General features: G+C 38.7%; 1 protein-coding gene across 3 annotated transcripts in view; it reads left to right on the top strand.

Moving 5' to 3' along the window:
* Positions 1 to 20,024, top strand: part of KAT6A (lysine acetyltransferase 6A) — a 123,661-nt gene that overhangs the window by 54,784 nt on the left and 48,853 nt on the right. For all 3 annotated transcript variants that reach the window (XM_007962314.3, XM_007962313.3, XM_073018053.1), the window contains exons 3-5: positions 12,183 to 12,291; positions 18,359 to 18,474; positions 19,386 to 19,467. In XM_007962314.3, coding sequence (XP_007960505.1) covers positions 12,183 to 12,291; positions 18,359 to 18,474; positions 19,386 to 19,467 — 307 coding nt within the window. The remainder of the gene's footprint in view (positions 1 to 12,182; positions 12,292 to 18,358; positions 18,475 to 19,385; positions 19,468 to 20,024) is intronic.

Below are 20,024 nucleotides of genomic sequence, written 5' to 3'. Positions count from 1 at the left end.
TTATCCTTCAGGTATTTATATAGTAGAGTGCTTGTCTGTAGATGTTTATCAACTTATAGATAACATCTCTGCTGAAAATTATTTGTCTCAAGTTCTGTGAAACAAATACCCACCGAAGAAAGTTAATTTCAGGTTAAATTTACTTTACTTGATTATAACTCTGGGAGAAGAAAGGGGTGGGATAAAGTGCCAGGGAGCCACTAGAAGACTGGAGCGGCAGTGTAGGTTGTAGTTGTAGAGGGATAGATTTGAGAGAAGGTTATGGTGGTTTATGCTCAGAGTAACCTGGATGGATAGATAAATGGTGAAAGAATTTTTTGTTTGATACTGAAAAGTGTTTGATTGTTAGGTTTAATTCTTAGACTTACTTCACAAGAAAATTGTTAAGACATAAAGGTGAGTTGTTTTTATGCAATTGGATTAAAAGATAACTAACTTGCCTGTAGGTACAGTGAAAATAAAATGGCTAACATTTAAATTCAGTAGCCAAATATAATTGTTATTAGTAACTTTTTTTTTCATTTTTGATGGGCCACAATTATATACAATTATATTTCTAATTCTGTTTACTGCATACAAGATTTAACATTCCTAGGATTCTACAGGAATGGTTAAAAATACAGGTTTCAAGATGAGAACAAATTATAGTAGTTGCTTTTCATTGCATGAGTTTTGACCTATTACTTATATCATCTGATTTTTGAAAATATGAAAAATGTGTACTAATTGGTTTTGTTCATTTTTTATTATGGTAAAATTTATATAAAAATTTACCATTTTAACTATTTTTTAAGTGTATAATTCAGTGGCATTAAGTACATTCACACTGTCGTGATACCATTACCACCATCCATTTCTTTCCCATTCATTCAGAACTTTTCCATCATCTCAAATAGACTCTGTATCCGTTAAACAATAACTTCCCATTCTCCACTTCCCATGGCCTTTGATAACCTGTTTTATTTTCTGTCTCTATGAATTTGCCTATTCTAGGTACCTCATATAAATGGAATGTATAATGTGTCCTTTTGTGGTACACTACTAGATTTTAAAGAAATGAGTTGCAATAATTATAGTTGAACGTAAGTTTTATGTATGCTTTAGTCTGTTTTCTGCTACTGTAACAGAACGCCACATACTGGGTAATTTATAAAGTAAAGATGTTTATTTGGTTCATAGTTTTGGAGACTGAGAAGTCCAAGATCAAGCGACCACATCTCTCTGTGAGGGCCTTCTTGCAGTGCCATAACATGGCATAAGGGCAGAAGATAGAAGCGAGCATTATGAGACAGGAAAAGGGGGCCAAATTCCAATGATAACTAGCCCACTCCCCTGATAACAGCATTAATCTGGTGATGAGGGCGGAGCCCTCATGGCCCAATTATCTTCCGAAAGCCCCCACCCACCTCTTAACACCAGACTTGGAGGGGACATTGAAATCTTAGATATTTTATAGATGTTTTGTGTTTAAGTCTATAGAAGGATGTGCTCATTATTCTTTTTTGTTGCTTAGTGCATGTTTGAGTGTTATAGGGAGTATTACATGAATTATATATGTAATTCTGCCATACTCTTTTAATTGGCTGTGCCAGTGTGTCTCAGTAATTTCCAGTGGCTGTAAAACTTGAGAAATTTTGTAGCTTTTAGAAACCGCATACCTGTATTGCCTGATTGCTTATGAAGTGATCTCTTAGAGGTTTCCAAAGTCAGGAGTTTGAGTTTATAAGTGCAGTTTTTTCCCATGAAAATTTCAGTGGTGACAGATTATAGAACTTATCATTCAGTTCAGTCTTAAAAGAACTAGAAATAATTACATATAATAAAACAGGTTCTTGACTGTTCTTTTTGTCAGTGTTAAGAACAGAGACAAAATAAAGTTAGATTTGAGTTCCTCAGAAGATACTAGAAAATATAATTACAGGTTTATGGCCTTAAAAAAAATTAAAGACGGTATTGGGGGAAATAAATGAAAATTGAAACCAGGCGTGGTGGCTCACGCCTGTAATCCCAGCACTCTGGGAAGCCAAGGTGGGTGGATCACCTGTGGTTAAGAGTTCGAGACCGGCCTGACCAACATAGTGAAACCCCATCTCAACTAAAGATACAAAATTAGCTGGGTGTGGTGGCGCATGCTTGTAATCCCAGTTACTCGAGAGGCTGAGGCAGGAGAATCGTTTGAACCCAGGAGGCAGAGGTTGCAGTGAGCCGAGATCGCCTCACTGCACTCCAACCTGGGCAAGAACAGCAAAACTCTGTCTCAAAAAAAAAAAGAAAAGAAATGAAAGTTGGACTTTAAGATGAGAATATCTCAGATATATCTGTATATCTAGAAAATGTCATTATTTAAGATATTCTAAATGGTTATGATTAAAAATTCTTTCATGGTATAAACTTTAACAGAGAACATTGGGCAAAATTTTTACTGTTCCTATTTTTAAAAGTTATTTCTAAAAGTTAAAGTCAGAATGCCTACTTGTTACAGAATCATCCACCCTGTGTTTGCCTCAATACTGCCATCTGGTGATTATTATAGCGATCTCAGCATGGTGCTTAAGGAGATGTAGGGCAACCGATGACACAAGGTACACAATCTTGGTACCCTCTGCCACAAGTCTCCCTCTGCTTTTGAGTTGCTGTAGCAGAAATCTTATTAGTTATGGCCATGAGATCACTTTGTGAGATTGCTTTGTAACCAGTAGACCTTTTCTGTACTGCTGTGATTATTATTGCAGTGCACATGGCTTTTTATCAGGTTCACACCAACTCATTGTTCTTTCTATGTAAGGTACTCTTATTTTATCTAGTTCTACAAGGTAATTCAATTAATTATTCAGCAATACTTATTGAGTGACTGCTATATACTAGGCATTGTTTTTGTTTTTGTTTTTATTTTTATTTTTTTTGAGATGAAGTCTTGCTCTTGTTGCCCAGGCTAGAGTGCAGTGGCACGATCTCGGCTCACTGCAACCTCCGCCTCCTGGGTCCAAGCGATTCTCCTGCCTCAGCCTCCTGAATAGCTGGGATTACAGGCGCCCACCACCATGCCCAGCTAATTTTTGTATTTTTAGTAGAGACGGGGTTTCAGGATGTTGGCCAGGCTGCTCTCGAACTCCTGACCTCGTGATCCACCCGCCTCAGCCTCCCAAAGTGCTGGGATTACAGGCATGAGCTGCCGCGCCCAGCTTAGGCATTGTTTTTAGTAGTAGGAATACGGTCCTAAAAAACAGATGAAAATCAGAGCCTTCATAGAAGTTTCATTTAGGTAAGAATAAGATATACATACATGTTAATTAGTGAAATAGTGAAAAGGGTTAAGGGGGAAAAAGCAGGGAAGGAACTTGTAAATTATTGGGGTTGGTGGGTTGCTTTTAAATGCTAGATGGGGTGTTCAAAAAAAGCCTTACTGAGAAGGTGACTTCCTGAGTAGAGATCTGAAAGATCTAGGGACAAATATTCTAGATATAGAAGGAAAGCAGATGCAAAGGCCCTGTGCCTGTAACCGCTGCCTTGAAAACCTAAGCAAGGAAGCTGGAGTGGAGTGTAGAGGGAGAGAGCAATAGAAGATGAGGTCACGGAGGCAACTGAGGGGGAAAACAGGGGAGTACAGATCACATGGGACCTTGTAGTTCATGTGGCGTTTAATCTGAGATGGAAGCAATTGGACTGGAGAGTTTGGGGCAGCTGAATGACATGCTTTGATTTACCTTTTAACAGATTCACTGTGGCTGCTGTGGTTAATGGTGTGTAAAGTCATTTGCTACAACCTTTTTTCTTTTATTAGTTGTAGGAACAGGTTTATATAGATCATGGGAACAATACAGTATAAGAAGCTTGGATAGATCTGAGAGAAACATGGCATATTTTCTGTCTCTGCACAGATTTTTAAAAGTTGTATTCACTGATTATCAGTAGTTTTTGTCTTTGTGATACAGAGCAGTTGAAATCAGCTTGTAGACTTTTACTTGGAAAATACTATGACTATCGCTTCTATTTTTCCTATAACCACCTTAGTGCATTTCAGATTCATATCTTACGGTGAACCCAGTATAGTTTTAGCCTTACCTAACTGGGTTTCATGCTCATTAATAGTTTGGGAATGAGAGTGATCTGGAGTTACAATTTTTAAATGCTTTTAACAATATAGTTTGGCATACTGTAAAACAAATCATGGTGTACTGATTAGCAGTACTATTTGACCAACAAATTAAAGAAAACTGGTAGACTGTGTCTTAACCTAGATGATTTATTTAAACCATTTGTTGCTGTAGCTCATCAGCTGAAATGATCAAACCCCCAAGGTACTGTTACTCTTTCCGAAATTGCACTTAAAAAACAAACTGAAATTATCACTTAGTTAAAATGTCATGATCATTGTCAGTAATAGTAGTTCTCTGTGGATTCACTTTGGTTTGGCAGCTGAAAAGTTTATTATTTTTATGTTTGGCCAAAGAATATGCGTCTTCAGTGGGGAGCGTGCCATGTGTGACTGAAAACTGTTTTTATACAGCTTGGCTCTGTTTGGAATAACACCTTTATTTGGCTTAACAAATTGCTTTTCAGCTTTATTTTCACACTGTAAATATCAATATTGTATAAACTTAAGTTGTCATTGTTGGGACTAATCAGCAAATTGTTTTGTGTCATGAGTAAGCAAGGTCTAAGACTGGGATTATTTGATAAGTGCTAGAATAATTTGGTTAAACTGTCTATCCAGCTCTAAGTAACAACACAGCCAGTTTGAATCACTGCGCCTCCACCCTTCATTTTCATGAGTAGGTGTGAATGGCTGAAGCTAATTTGGTTTGGGATAGACAACGTCTAGTAATGTGAAACTGGTCATATATAAAAGAAGTATTAACAGTAGTAATATTACAGGGAACATGCAGGAACATGGGGTACAATTTTGCTAGGGGTTTCTTAGTTATGATTTTGAATACCATTTTTTTTTTTTTTTTTTTTTTTTTGCAGTTAGAAACTTTACTGTCTTGTTCTGGATGATAAAGACACATGTTTGAAGCACAGATTACTCCGTAGTCTTAACTTTCTAAGACTGTTTCCTATGCTGAAGAAGAAAACAAATTATTTTCCAGACTTTCTCCTTTTTTTCCCTTTTATGTTTGTTAAGTAGTAATAAAATGATCTAATCTGTCCCTGAGAAGTATAGCAGATTGGCCAAGTATTTTGCTATACTTAAATATGTTAATTTTGGTAATTTAGTTTGAATTGTGATACTGTTCTCAGTCTTCCCTCTAGTCCCTGTCCCAAAGTAGGCTTTTCTTCAGTGATTGCTCTAAACCTAACTTTGTTCCTTTTTAAATCCAGACTGCTGAAGTGATATAATGTGCTTTATATGTGAACGTGGTACTGTGACCCACCGTTCGTAGGTCGCTACATTGAATTGTGTACATATCCCTCAAGCAGAACAACTTTTCTGTACTCTCACCCCTGTTTTATAAAGGATGGTGTAGTGGAGAGAGGCCCAGTAAGAAGAGTTGACACATTCTTTGATCTTCACTGCCTCTAAGGATGATCGTTGCTCCCTATGGACAAATGTTTCGGATATGAAGTTCTTTCCGTCTGTTAATACCATTATCTTGGCTTTAGAGGCAGAGACTGTTATTTACCAGTATTCTTTTCTTTAACTGTCTTTGCAAAACTTTCTTATCTTGGGAACTGTCATCATTTTCACTGATAAAGACATTTATATGATTCTTCTAAAGTCATGCCTTCTCAGCTTCTTGACTTCCAGATTCCATTATGTTCATTCTTGCTTTCTTCAGTACTGACCCAGAATGCAAGCATGAGACATGGGCTGTGTCTGCCTCATTACCACTGCGCCCTCAGTGTCTAGGAGTGCTTATTATTAAAGAATTCATGCGGCCAGGCGTGGTGGCTCACGCCTGTAATCCCAGCACTTTGGGAGGCCAAGACAGGTGGATCACGAGATCAGGAGATCAAGACCATCCTGGCTAACATGGTGAAACCCCGTCTCTACTAAAAATACAAAAAATTAGCTGGGCGTGGTGGTGGGCGCCTGTAGTCCCAGCTACTCGGGAGGGTGAGGCAGGAGAATGGTGTGAACCCGGGAGGCGGAGCTTGCAGTGAGCTGAGACCACACCACTGCACTCCAGCTTGGGCGACAGAGCAAGACTCCATCTCAAAAAAAAAAAAAAAAAAGAATTCATGCATGTTTGCCATTTGGGGTTTCCTTCATTAGCCAGAACCTTATACTTAAGATTGAAGCTGCAAACTCTAACATGCCTAGGTCCCAGCTACTCAGGTAGCTGGAGGCAGGAGGATTGCTTGAGTCCAAGAGTTCACGTCTGCAGTGAGTCATGATCGTGCCTCTGAATAGCCACTGCACTCCAGCATGGGCCTATGTTCCACAAAACATAGACCCTGTCCACAAAACAAACAAATGAAACAAAAAATGAATAAAAGAAATCACAAACGTTAAAGCTCCTCTGCTGATATAATCTTCAATCCTCCTTTTCCAATTCTTTCACCTCCTATTGAACCTTTGTAGTTTTATCCTGATTCCTACAGTACTTTAACTCCTTACACTTCCAGCTTGTCAACTCCCTTCTTCTTATGATGGTCAGCCTCTACTTTGTGATCTGCCATTTGAGAAACGTCTGCATTTGCACTCGAGGGCCTCTTACCCTGTGGCTTATCCCTCTCTAGCTCTCTGTTTTTGTCAGTCCAAGGCTTCAGAAGTGTTTAAAAAGTTGTATAACTGTTTTGATGGGATCCAGTATAAATGAATTCTTTCAAATCGTAGCTTCATGTTTAGAGCTGATGGACAGTTTTATTTTCTGTCACCAGTTGCTTCCCCCTTCCACACAGAGACTTTGAGACCTTTTCAGCTCCCTGTAAATGCCCAAACCATCAATTTTTCTTATGGCAAGTAATGTTGCCTTTTGTTTTAGTGGAAATATGGAGGCCATTTTGCATGGGCTTCCTCAACTTTTTTCTCATGTATTTTCAGTTTATTCTCTTTCTTAATGCATACTTCCCTGATTCTATCTTGACTGAAGGATATGTGTCTGCTTTCTGTTTTGATGGGGGGCGTTTTTGTTATGTGTGTTTTTGAACTCACTCAATCTTTCCTCTCAGTTTTCTTGGTCAATTATTACTTTTTCATGTTCTTTCTGGCCAATCCCTGCGCCACATTTACCAGGTGATTTTATTTCCCATTTTCAAGAAATAATGGAGGCTGTCAGAAATGGACATCCCCCATCCCTCCTACAAACAATGTATTTCTATTAAGCCAGTATCTTTACCTATGCTTTACAATTCATCTTCTTTTTAAAATCAGAACAGTAATCTAATAGGTCCAACCTCTTACTACATTTGTCTTCCGTTCTACATTTAAATAGGTTTAGTCTTTCCCATCTTGAACACCTGGAATACATTAAAACCTATTGCAGTTTCTTTTTAGCTGCCTTTTATCTGTCCCTTCATGGCAGTTTTTTGGTCCTGTGACTTTAGTTCTTATTCTGTCACTGAAAAGGGCTCTCTCACAATGATGCCTTCAACTATTTCTCAGTTGCAGAATCTGGTAGATACCTTTTTTTTTTTTTTTTTGGACAGAGTCTTGCTGTGTTGTCAGACGGGAGTGCAGTGGCATGATCATGGCTCACCGCAGCCTTGACTTTCTGGGCTCAAGCGATCCTCCTACCTCACCCTCTCAAGTAGCTGGGACTACAGGTGCTTACCACCGTACCCGGCTAATTTTTTGTAGAGATGGGGTTTTGCTCGTTGCCCAGGTTCCAGTAGATACTTTATCTTTCCAAAATTGATTATTGATTACTCTCTACTTGTTGAAGTTCTTGTGTCATTGCTTCTTTTGCTTCTGTTTTCTCTTAGATTGGTCCTTTGTGGTCTCCTTTTTTTTCTCAGGTGTTCGTGAATGTTGGTATGCTTCTCTCAGTTTTTATCCCATTTCTGTACTCCCCTCTCCTTACTTTCTACCCTTTTCTACCCACTCCACGTTCTTACTGAGTACTGTCAGTTATCACCTGCATGTTGATATCTTTTCAGTCTATCTTTAGCCTGTTTTCTAAGTTCCAAACTTTAATGTCCAAATCACGATTGATATTTCTTGAAGAATATTCCAAGGTACCATGGTCCTATACTATATTTTTTTATTAATTTAAATTTAACTCTCTAATTAAAATATATATACAGAAAATGCACGGATTTTAAGTGTACACCTTAGTTACACATAATTAACATCTATGAAACCACCATCCAGGTCCTGAAAGAGAACATTACCAGCACCTCAGAAATCTGTTTATAATTCTCTACTGCTTCCTTCCTTTCCAAAGGTAACCACTTTCCTGACATAACAATGTAGAACTATATTTGAACATTACATTAAAAAATTGTACAGAGTGTATTCTTTTGTCTGTTCTTTCAGTGTGGTTTGTGATATTCATCCATGTTGTTGGCAACATTTGTTTATTTTTATTACTGTGTTAACATTGTATTGTATGAACACAGCACAGTTTATCTGTTTAGCCACTTAATTATTTGGGTAATTTTTGTTTGAATAAAATATTATGAATAATGCTGCTCTGAACATTTTGGTGTATGTTTTATGAATATATACTTCAGTTGCGTGTATAGCTAGCAGTGGAAGTGCTGGATCATGTGGTATGCACATGTTCAATTTTAGTAGATAATGTCAACATTTTCAAATGAGTCTTGTTAATTTATATTTATATTCCTGTCAGCAGTGTATGTTGCTGTTCAACTTTTTTTTTTTTTTTTTTTTTGAGACAGAATCTCGTCCTGGCGCCCAGTCTGGAGTGCGGTGGCACAATTTTGACTCACTGCAACCTCTGCCTCCTGGGTTCAAATGATTCTTCTGCCTCAGCCTCCCGACTAGCTGGGATTACAGATGCCCACCACCACGCCCAGCTCATTTTTTGTGTGTTTTCAGTAGAGACGGGGTTTCACCACGTTGGCCAGGCTGGTCTTGAACTCTTGACCTTGTTATCTGCCCGCCTTGGCCTGCCAAAGTGCTGGGATTACAGACGTTAGCCACCGCACCTGGCCGTTGTTCCACTTTTTAATCAACCCTCAGTATTACCAGTCTTCATAATATTAGCCATTCTCGAAAGTCTATTTTCTTGATGACTAATGATGTTGAACATCTTTCCTTATGTTTGTTGGCCTTTCATGTGTTACTCATGTATTTTCTGTGGGAAAGTACCTGTGGAAGTTTTTGCCATCTGTGTTGAACTGTCTGCCTCTTCCTTACTGCAGTGTAAAAGTTCTTTATCTATACTGGATATGGGCCATTTGTTGGTTAAATTTGTTGTTCATGTCTTACATTCTGTGGCTTGCCTTTTCATTTTCTTAGTGCTGTCTTCCCAGTCTCTTGTCTTCCTTACTGTGCTTCCCTCCCCAAAGCAATTAGCCATCAAGTCCTGACAATTTTATCTTTTAATATCTTTTATCTTCTTTTCTGCATTTCTTTGCTCAGCACCTTAATACAGTCCTTCTTTGCTCATGGCCTGGATTATAGATCACATCCCTTGCAATCAATTTTTAACTGCTTATAGAATGACTTTTCTAAAATTTAAATCTTGGCTGTACTGTTCCTCTGCCTAAAATCTCCCAGTTGTACCTTAGAGGCTACAGAATAAAGCTTCAATCTCATGACTTCCTAGGCCTTCTTTAGAGTCCCCCGCCCCCCAAATTTTTACTGCTAGATAAAGTCTTTCCTGACCTACTTCCCCAGTTCTTTTTTCATACTCCTTTTTGAGGAAAGGATGTGGTAGGCTTAATTATGATTAAGCCATAGTTATTAAGACAACTAGCCATTCATCTCTCAGTCTCTTGGCTGAGCACTACTGTTAGCTTGTTTGTGTTGGATGTTTTGATATTGGTGTTCCACGCAACTCTCTCATTAATCTGTTTGCTTTTCTGGCTTATTCTCTGCCAGCCACTTAATTATTGGTGTTCTCACCTTAGCTGTCTTCTTCATACCTTTCTCTATGAGAAAACTCATCAACTCTGATGGCTCTAATGCCATTTTGTATGTATATGACTTCTAGATTTTTAAATCCAGACCAGTCTCTGTCTTAAAGTTCAGATGTCCCTGTATTATATTGTCAGTGGGTATTGCTACATGAATGTTAACGTATTTTATTTTAGTTTAGTTTAGTTTAGTTTTAGTTTAGTTTATATTTTTCCAAAATGGAGTTTTGCTCTTGTCACCCAGACTGGAGTGCAGTAGTGCGATCTCGGCTCACTACAACCTCCACCTCCCAGGTTCAAGCAATTCTTCTGCCTCAGCCTCCCAAGTAGCTGGGATTACAGGCACACGTCACCATACCCGACTAATTTTTGTATTTTTAGTAGAGATGGTTTCACCATGTTGGCCAACTGGTCTTGAACTCCTGACCTCAAGTGGTCTGCCCGCCTTGGCCTCCCAAAGTGCTGAGATTTACAGGTGTGAGCCACTGCGCCCGGCTACATAAGCATTTTTAAGCTCAGCAAGCCCCAAACTAAGCTCACATTCCACTCCCAAACCTGATTCTGTATTTTCTACCTTTTTGTACACCTTTTTGAACCTGATGGGGCTGCCTGTTAAATACTTCTGGAAAAACTGAAGTCAAAGGGTACTTCTGTGAAAGTACCTCCTTCCCTGCTTTCCTCCTCTGTTTTCCATTACTATAGTTCTATCGTAGTACCTACAAACATTTTATTGTACTTTCTCTGTTCTCCCCAGTAGATTAAAAGCATCTCCATACTTTGTCCTTGGGGAAGCAAGCAAATGAATGAATGAATGAATGAATGAATGAACGAACGAATGCATGCGTGCGTCTTGAGGGCTTTCCATTGCCATCCTGCACAGTGCCTAGCATAAACAGTTGAGAGGTGACTAAGGGTACCTCCAACTAAACAAATTTAAAATGGAACTCATCAGTTTCCTCCAAATTGCTTTCCTCCAAACTTTCTGCTTTAAAATGACTTGCTGTGCACAGTTGATAGCGTCACCATCTTTTCAGTCCCCTTAGTCATATCTAACTCACTTTCTTTTTCTGCTACTCTCACAACTGGTTTTAAGCCCATTGCTGTTTCTCTATTTCATTTCCTTAGCTTTGGTTCAAGTTTTCATCTTGTCTCCACCAGATCATTGTAATCACTGTTTAAATGTTTTACCTATCTTTGGAGTTTTCCCTGTTCGTCTTTGATATTGCTACAATACTTATTTTTCTCCAAGTGATTATCTCTTGGTTCTGTAAATTTGCCTGTAGGATCAAATCCAATTTAAAAATTTTTTTTATTTTTGTTTTAAAGCTGTATTTAGGTATAATTGATATATAAAAAATGTAAATATTTAATGTATACATTTTAATGAGTTTGAGAGTCCAACTTTACCTTCGGTGGCAGTCTTCACGAACTTATCTAGCTTCTTTTATTTTTTTTCTCTCCCTTATGGCAGAAACTATATGCTTTAAGCATTGGCCTTACCAGACTGCACACCTAAGTCTGTTCTGTTTATACTACCTCTATTGCCTTCTCTCCATCACTCTTAGGAGGAACATAGATTAAACAAACCGCTCGTAACACTGGTTAGCTATTGTCCTTGGACAAGTTTCTAAAGATCCCATAACATAGTACTGGTGCTTAATACATGTTGTTTTCCCCTTCCAACCTTTCCCTTTCTCCACATCACTGTTGCAATTTCTCTTTCCTACTGCTAGAAAACACTTACTGTTTCTCTCTTATAGCACTTAATGTCTTCTGCCGAGGAGTCACTGTGTCTGTGTTTACTTGTATATATCTTACTGCTCTTCTACTAGATCACATGCTTTTTCAAGGCTTACACTGTGTCTTCTTGAACTTATTCCAGTTGAATTTTTCAGTCTTAAGGGTTGCTTTTTAAAATCCACAGTGTATCATTTAGGTTCTAAGTGATGAACCTGATTGGGATAGGATTTTTTGGAGTAAAAAGTTTCTGAATGGTCATCACAAGGACCAGTTGTAAAGGCCCAGCCAGAGCAGACTTTGTAAAAACTCACCTACTTAGTTGGAATTTAGGAGAGTAATAACAATTGTCCTAAACTTACTCTGGTAGGAATTTAAAACTGTAATTTTGATGTCTTTATGGTAATACTAAATAAAAGTATTAGTACTGGAATGAATTGTGTTTTTCTTCACAGCCGGTTGCTGAACCAATCCCCATCTGTAGTTTCTGTCTTGGTACAAAAGAACAAAACCGAGAAAAGAAGCCAGAGGAACTCATCTCCTGTGCTGATTGTGGCAACAGTGGTATGTGATTTCCTTCTGTTTTTCTTCTAAAATGTGTTATGAAGGCAAGCAGAAAGTATGTTGACTTGAGTTTGTGTCCTTAATCCTTATGAAATTAATACAATCATACATCTTTTAATTATGGAGGATACGTTCTGAGAAACATGTCCTTAGGTATTTTAATCATCATGTGAACATCATCGAGTATTCTGACACAAACCAAGAGGGATGGCCTACTACACACCTGGGTTATATGGTGTAGTCTATTGCTCAAAGGCTCAAAGCTGTACAGCACTGAACGTTGTAGGCAGTTGTAACACTGGCGAATATATGTGTATCTAAACATATCTAAGTATAGAAAAGGTACCATAAAATTACAGTAGTATGACCTTATGGGACTATAGTCATATGTTGTCTGGGTGTTTTTTGTTCATTTGTTTTTGAGACAGAGTCTTCCTCTGTCACCCAGGCTGGAGTGCGGTGGCGCGATCTTGGTTCACTGCAACCTCTGCCTCCTGAGTTCAAGCAATTTTCCTGCCCCAACCTCCCAAGTTGGTGGGATTACAGGCGCCTGCCACCACGCCCGGCTAATTTTTATATTTTTAGTAGAGAAAGGTTTCACCATATTGGCCAGGTTGGTCTCAAACTCCTGACCTCAGGTGATCTGCCTGCCTTGGCCTCCCAAAGTGCTGGGATTACAGATGTGAGCCACCACGCCCGGCCATATGTGGGCTGTATTTGATTGAAACGTTATTGTGTGGTGCATGACTGTATTTTAATTTGATTATGGTTTTAGGTAATTGAGATGAGCTTCTGCACTAGGGAGGGATTTGAATATGTAGCTGAAATATGTAATTCAGTTAATTTAAATCAGGTCTTAGGTTTTTTTTTTATATAAAACACTTTCTGTGGGGTTATTTTTTCCTGTTGGTCTTTACATTTCAGTATTTAACATCTGCTTAAATCACAGCAATCAGTTTGAAGTTATTGCTGGTTTCTTTAATAATCGCTACTTAGTCTTTCTTGATTTATGCCTCAGGCTTGATGAATTGAACCAGGATGATAACAGATTTGTTTTTCTTGATGGAAACTTACATATGTCACATTGGGAAATAGTGTTGATACTGCAGTCTAGCGAGCAATGTGAAATTCTAGGCCCTAAGAAAGATTTTGCAGAATCTTCTAATTTGCCAGTTCCAGAGATATTCTTGCTCTATATTTCAAGAACTCACAAGATTGGCCGGGCACGGTGGCTCACGCCTGTAATCCCAACACTTTGGGATGCTGAGGCGGGCAGATCACGAGGTCAAGAGATCGAGACCATCCTGGCCAACATAGTGAAACACCATCACTACTAAAAGTACAAAAATTAGCCAGGCGTGGTGGTGCACACCTATAGTCCCAGCTACTCGGGAGGCTGAGGCAGGAGAACTGCTTGAACCCAGTAGTCAGAGGTTGCAGTGAACTGAGATGGCATCACTGTACTCCAGCCTGGCGACAGAGCGAGACTCTGTCTCAAAAAAAAAAAAAAAAAAAAAAAAAACTCACAAGACCTTACAGGAAGGCCTTAGCAAACCAGCGTTATCTTTGACCATTGGCTTAATTTTCAGTGTTTTACAGTGGTAACAACCATGATTTAGCTCAGAAAACAGAAACCACACTAGATACTTCAAGAGGAAGGAAGGTAAATATTGGAATTAGGTGTTTGTGAAATCGTCGTCAGGGCTGAAGAGGCAAGCTGGAGGTTGGACTTTAAGTACTGACTCTGGGTGCATTGCAGAACTGACCCATCCGAGGAGTCACTGTGTCTGGCTCTGTGTGGAAGAGGTGAAAGCAGGAGGGAGTCCACTGCACAACAGTTGCACTCTGTAGTTGGTGCTGAAGTGCTAAGTTTGGCCATCACTACAATAGCTCTGGATATCCATGAGGGAGAAGCGTAGATACAGTTGTTTCCATGACTTTGCTTCTCATTAGAAAATAGTTTTAGGAGGAGGATGATCTTTGCTTTGTTTTTGCCTTTCAAATATCCCTGGAGAACACATCCACTTGTCAGAACTTGGAGCCTAGCTTCAAAGGAGTCTAAGAAGTACGATGTTTTAGCTTTTCAGTTTTTATGCGTAGTAGAAAGTGAGAATAGATCTTGAGTGCTAGGTAATCATATTCAGCGTGCTATCACAAACCAAAATGAGCTCTGGATGGATTTAATAGTTAAATATAAACCATAAATCATAAAAGATTAGATAAAAATATAATGGCATGCCATACAATGCAGTGATTTTCAAATCCCCCAATTAAAACCCAAATATATGAAACAGAATGAGTTGTTCTAGGTGGGGTGGGATTGAAATGGAGGAGAAGGGAGTGTTGTGTTTGCAGCCCTACCTTCTAAGTAGCATTATATTTGAGGTGGTTTCTGTCTCTCTAAGCTAAGGATGAGTGTAATTTGAAAACTATTACTGTAGTGGTAACATGTTTTTTTTGAGACAGAGTCTCACCCAGGCTGGAGTGCAGTGGCACGATCTCGGCTCACTGCAAGTTCTGCCTCCTGGGTTCACGCCATTCTCCTGCCTCACCCTCCGGAGTAGCTGGGATTACAGGTGCCCGCCACCACGCCCGGCTAATTTTTTGTGTTTTTAGTAGAAACGGGGTTTCACTGTGTTAGCCAGGATGGTCTCGATCTCCTGACCTCGTAATCTTCCCGCCTTGACCTCCCAAAGTGTTGGGATTACAGGTGTGAACTACCACGCCGGGCCCCCGTAGCAGTAACTTTTAAAGAAATTGTAGAACAGTTAACTACTAGTTATCTGTTGCTGCAGAAATAATTTACTCTAAATCTTAACAGCTTAAAGCAACAAAACATTTTTTACTTCATACTGTTTCTGTGGGTCAGGAATTCGGGAGTTGCTTATCTGGGTGGCTTTTGACTTGGTATCTTTCATGAGATTGCTGCCAGGATTTTAACTGGTGCTGCAGTCATCTGAAGGCTTCCATGATGTCTCATTTACGTGGCTGGCAAGTTGCTGCTGCCGCGGGTCTGTCGACAAGAAGCTTCAGTTCCGTGCCATGTGGACATCTTCACAGGGCTGCATGCATGTCTGCAGTGTGGCAGCTGGCCTCCCCTGATGGGTATCTGAGAGAGAGTGAGTGAGGTGGAATCTGCAGTGTGTTTTATAACCTGGCCTTAGAGTCACACTGTGTTATTTCAGCAATATCTTCTTGGTTATGCACATCAACCCAGTTCATTATGGGAGGGAGCTGTGAGAGTATGACTAGTAGGAGGCAAGAATGCCTAGGGAGCAGCTTGAAAACTGGCTGTCACAATAGCCAAAGAAGAACAGCATGGGCATAGCTGGATATATGAACATTTATATTTTCTAAATTAACAAGTAACATACCTAAAATAGAAAGAGCAAGAATAATTTGGGGAAAATAACTGCTTTAAATATGGCAAAGGGCCAAAAGCTGTCTAAGTATAAAGAACGTGTTTACATTTCTAAACATAAAGTCCAAAGAGCAGAGCCTGTAAACTGGCAATTTATAGGAAAGAAAACTAGTTGAGCCTATGAAAAGTGTTTTACTCAAGTAATAGTAGGAACACATACCACAGTAGCAGTGAAGTATCATTGTATAGCATTTATAATAATCACAATTGAAAGATAACAGACCTAGAGCTCATGTAATTGTGTTAAAACACTTGTTCTTTTGCTGGTGGCACTGTATATCATAGTTTTTGGAAAATGTTTTGGCAGTGCATATCAAGCTATAAAAATGTTTAATTCATTTGACTAATCAATTCCACTTTCAGGAATTCATTCTAAGGGATTAAAAGAAGTAAAGGATCTGTGAACATGAAATAATTAATTTTAGTGTTCCGTAGTCTCAGTAGTGTTTAACAATAGGGAAATGGTTATGCAGGCTATAGTATATCAATCAGTGGAATATGATCAGTTTAAGGAATATAAAGTTTACTTAAATAAAAATTTAAAACAAAATAAAACAAAAACTGTAAATATGCTAAAATTACAGTCATGCAGAGCTTTCAGCTAGTTTAAACAGGAAAGTCTAACATAAAAATGGCTGTTATTCTAGGATGATAGGCCTATGGGTGAAATTTTCACACCTTTTGGATTTTCTTTCAGTGTTAGTGATATTTTGAGAATAAACTTGCTATCTCATAAAAATGAAAATCCTTTGGGAATAGAAAAGAGAGGAGAAGATGATTTAACAAGCCCTTTCTCTCACCAAAGAAAAATAAGCACAACCAACTTTTAGAGGAGAGGGACAGTCTTTTCAGAGTTGAGGGGAAATTGACTACCCTTAAGTTTTGAGAATCAGACTGATAACTAACTCTTGGAAGAGGAAGCATTTTTTTTCTCTTGCTATTCATTCTGAGCACAGTAGAAATACTGCTTTTGGTTTTAGTTTTAGCTTGCATGCCTTAAATTGTGAGCAGATAACTCACTTTAAGTGATAGGATTTTTATTATATGCAGGAATCCCCCTTATTCTTGGAGATTTCAAGACCCGCAGTGGATGCCTGAAACCTTGGATAAAACCGAACTCTGTGTATATGGTGCAATGTTTTTCCTTGTGCATGTGCATACATACATGCGATAAAGATTAATTTATAAATTAGGCACAGTAAGAGGTTAAGAATAATAGATAACAAAATAGAACAATTATAACAACATGCCAGCATCACTAGTTTTGTGCTTTGGGACCATTGTGAAGTAAAATAAGGGTTACTCCAACACAAGCATGATAATAACACCAGCATGGTGACACCAGCGACAGTCTGATAACCCAGACGAACACTAAGTGACTAATAAGTCGGTAGTGTATGCAGTGTGGGTGATCGCAGCCCAGCTGGGACAGCAGATCTCATTATGCTACTCAGAACAGTGCCCAGCTTAAAACTTAGGAGTTGCTTATTTAATATTTTCATACTACAGTTGACTATGGGTAACTAAAACCTCAGAAAGCAAAACTGCAGATAAGGGGACTAACTGTATTTTTCAAATTACAAAGTAACACGTTATCATTTGAAAAATGACAGCACAGGCCGGGCACGGTGGCTCACGCCTTTAATCCCAGCACTTTGGGAGGCTGAGGCGGGCGGATCACGAGGTCAGGAGATTGAGAGCATCCTGGCTAACACGGTGAAACCCCGTCTCTATTAAAAATACAAAAAAATTAGCCAGGTGTGGTGGCAGGTGCCTGTAGTCCCAGCTACTCGGGAGGCTGAGGCAGGAGAATGGCGTGAACCTGGGAGGCAGAGCTTGCAGTGAGCCGAGATCACACCACTGCATTCCAGCTTGGGTGACAGAGCAAGACTCCATCTCAGAAAAAAAAAAAAAAGACAGCACAAAAGGGTATAAACTGAGACATAAAATCCTTCTTGATATATATAGCTCAATTTTCTAGGATGTTGTCAATGTAAACAGCTTTTTGTATGTTATATCAGTAATCATATATGAACTTTTCTCATATGAACATATATGTATTCATTCTCGTATATATATATATATCATTTTTCAGACAGTTGTTCCAGTAGCATTTAGAATAGCCAGTGACCAGTAGCCTCTTTAAACTACATGTCATTAGTTTAGAATACTTGCTAATTTAGACTTGGATTATGTCTAGATAATTTGTAAAGCACTTAATTATATATTTGCAGAGAGACTAAGCCACATTAAAGAAATACTCCCCAAATTTCTTTGAGCAGTACAGAGGCATTAATTTAGGATGGTCAGTTGATATAGACACACACACACACACACACACACACACACCCTGGATATGTACAAACATAATGCTTTGATGTAGGCTTAATAAATGTTTGGAGTTTGTCAAGTTTTTTTAATAATCAGATTGTGGGGAGGGTCCTAGCTTCATCTTTAGCATTAATAAAACTGAATTGTGGTGCCAAGTCGTGATGAGAAATGTGTGGCAGGCTTCCTGGAATATCTTACTTTATTTGATATGTATTTTGTATTTAAGATGATTGCCTTTTTCTACATCATTTCTTTAGTACAATAGCAAAATGCTTCTTGATTGTTTTCATTCATGAACGTTCTCCCTCGTATTAGGCCATCCATCCTGTTTAAAGTTTTCCCCTGAACTAACGGTTCGAGTGAAGGCCTTACGGTGGCAGTGCATTGAGTGTAAAACGTGCAGCTCCTGTCGAGATCAAGGCAAAAATGCGGTGAGTATCTTTACCTTCTAATATGGGTGTTTCATTTAGTAGTAGAATGTACGACCAGCATTTTCATCTAAGTATGACTGGTTATTTTTCAGACACTTGGTCCAGTAGCATTTAGAATAGCCAGTAACCAGTAGCCTCTTTAAACTACATGTCATTAGTTTAGAATACTTGCTAATTTAGATTTAGATTATGTCTAGGTAATTTGTAAAGCACTTAATTACATATTTGCAGACAGACTAAGCCACATTAAAGAAATACTCCCCAAATTTCTTTGAGCAGTACAGAGGCATTCATTTAGGATGGTCAGTTGATATATTAATTACAAATCACCCTTTTTCTCAGTATTAAAGCAGACAAGGGTTAGCTTATTTCTGGTTATTGGATATTTGAAATTAGTGGAACTTTAGCTCTTTGTCAAAGATTGGCTGGAATATAACTTTTTGCTAACTCTGTCTGTTTACATAGTTAATGCAAATTAAGGAAACTTTTAATGTTGTGGTTGCTCTTTTTTTTTTTTTTTAAGATGGAGTCTCACTCTGTCGCCCAGTCTGGAGTGCAGTGAAACGATCTTGGCTCACTGCAACCTGTGCCTCTCTGGTTCAAGCAGTTCTCCTGCCTCAGCCTCCTGAGTAGCTGGGATTATGGGCACGTGCCACCACTCCCGGCTAATTTTTGTATGTTTTGTAGGGGCGGGGTTTCACCATGTTGGTCAGGCTAGTCTCGAACTCATGACCTCGTGGTCCACCCGCCTCGACCTCCCAAAGTGCTGGGATTATAGGCATGAGCCACCGCGCCTGGTTCATCTCTTTTTTTTAAGATCCCTGAAGCTTTCCAGGTTTTAGGTGGTCATGATCCTAACATGTTTCTGCTTCATAAGGTTAAGCGAAACTGTCCTTTCTTTTTTCTGATAGGATAACATGCTCTTTTGTGATTCGTGTGACCGAGGTTTTCACATGGAGTGTTGTGATCCACCACTCACCCGTATGCCAAAAGGTGAGATACTTTCTGAAATCAAACTGGGAATATAAAGGAGTATGTTAGTGAAAGCACATTTTATCTACTTTGTTAAATGAAAGAGTAATTGGATCTTTCTTTTTGAGGTTGTGCAAGTAGGAAGAGAACTGTCACCTTAAAAGGTGGGGATAGTCTTTCTAATTAGGCATCTTAACATTCTTATATGATATGGATTTATTGTTATTTTCAATATCTAGGCATCCATGAAGGGTGAAGTGGTTCATTTATACGTATTTGCTAGTCTCTAGCTAGAAGATAAAATACTTGCCTTAAATATATCTTGAAATATCTCTTTATTGAAAGGAGGAAATAAAATAGTATTAGGTCGTGTTGATTATATCACTGCTTAGCACTTTTGAGGGCTCCATAACTATAGAGATATGGTTTATTCAGAACTTAAAAACCTTTTTATGAAATACTTTATGAAATAAAAAGTTTATATATATGTGTGTATGTGTGTGTGTGTATATATATATATATGGATGAAATACATTCTGAACAAATAAATGTCCAAATTATAAGGGCGCAGCTTAATG

This window comes from Chlorocebus sabaeus, chromosome 8 (assembly GCF_047675955.1).
Source record: "Chlorocebus sabaeus isolate Y175 chromosome 8, mChlSab1.0.hap1, whole genome shotgun sequence".
In the NCBI taxonomy this organism is placed as follows: domain Eukaryota; kingdom Metazoa; phylum Chordata; class Mammalia; order Primates; family Cercopithecidae; genus Chlorocebus; species Chlorocebus sabaeus.
The sequence above is the reverse complement of the archived record's forward strand: the minus strand, read 5'-3'. Positions and strand labels throughout refer to the sequence as shown.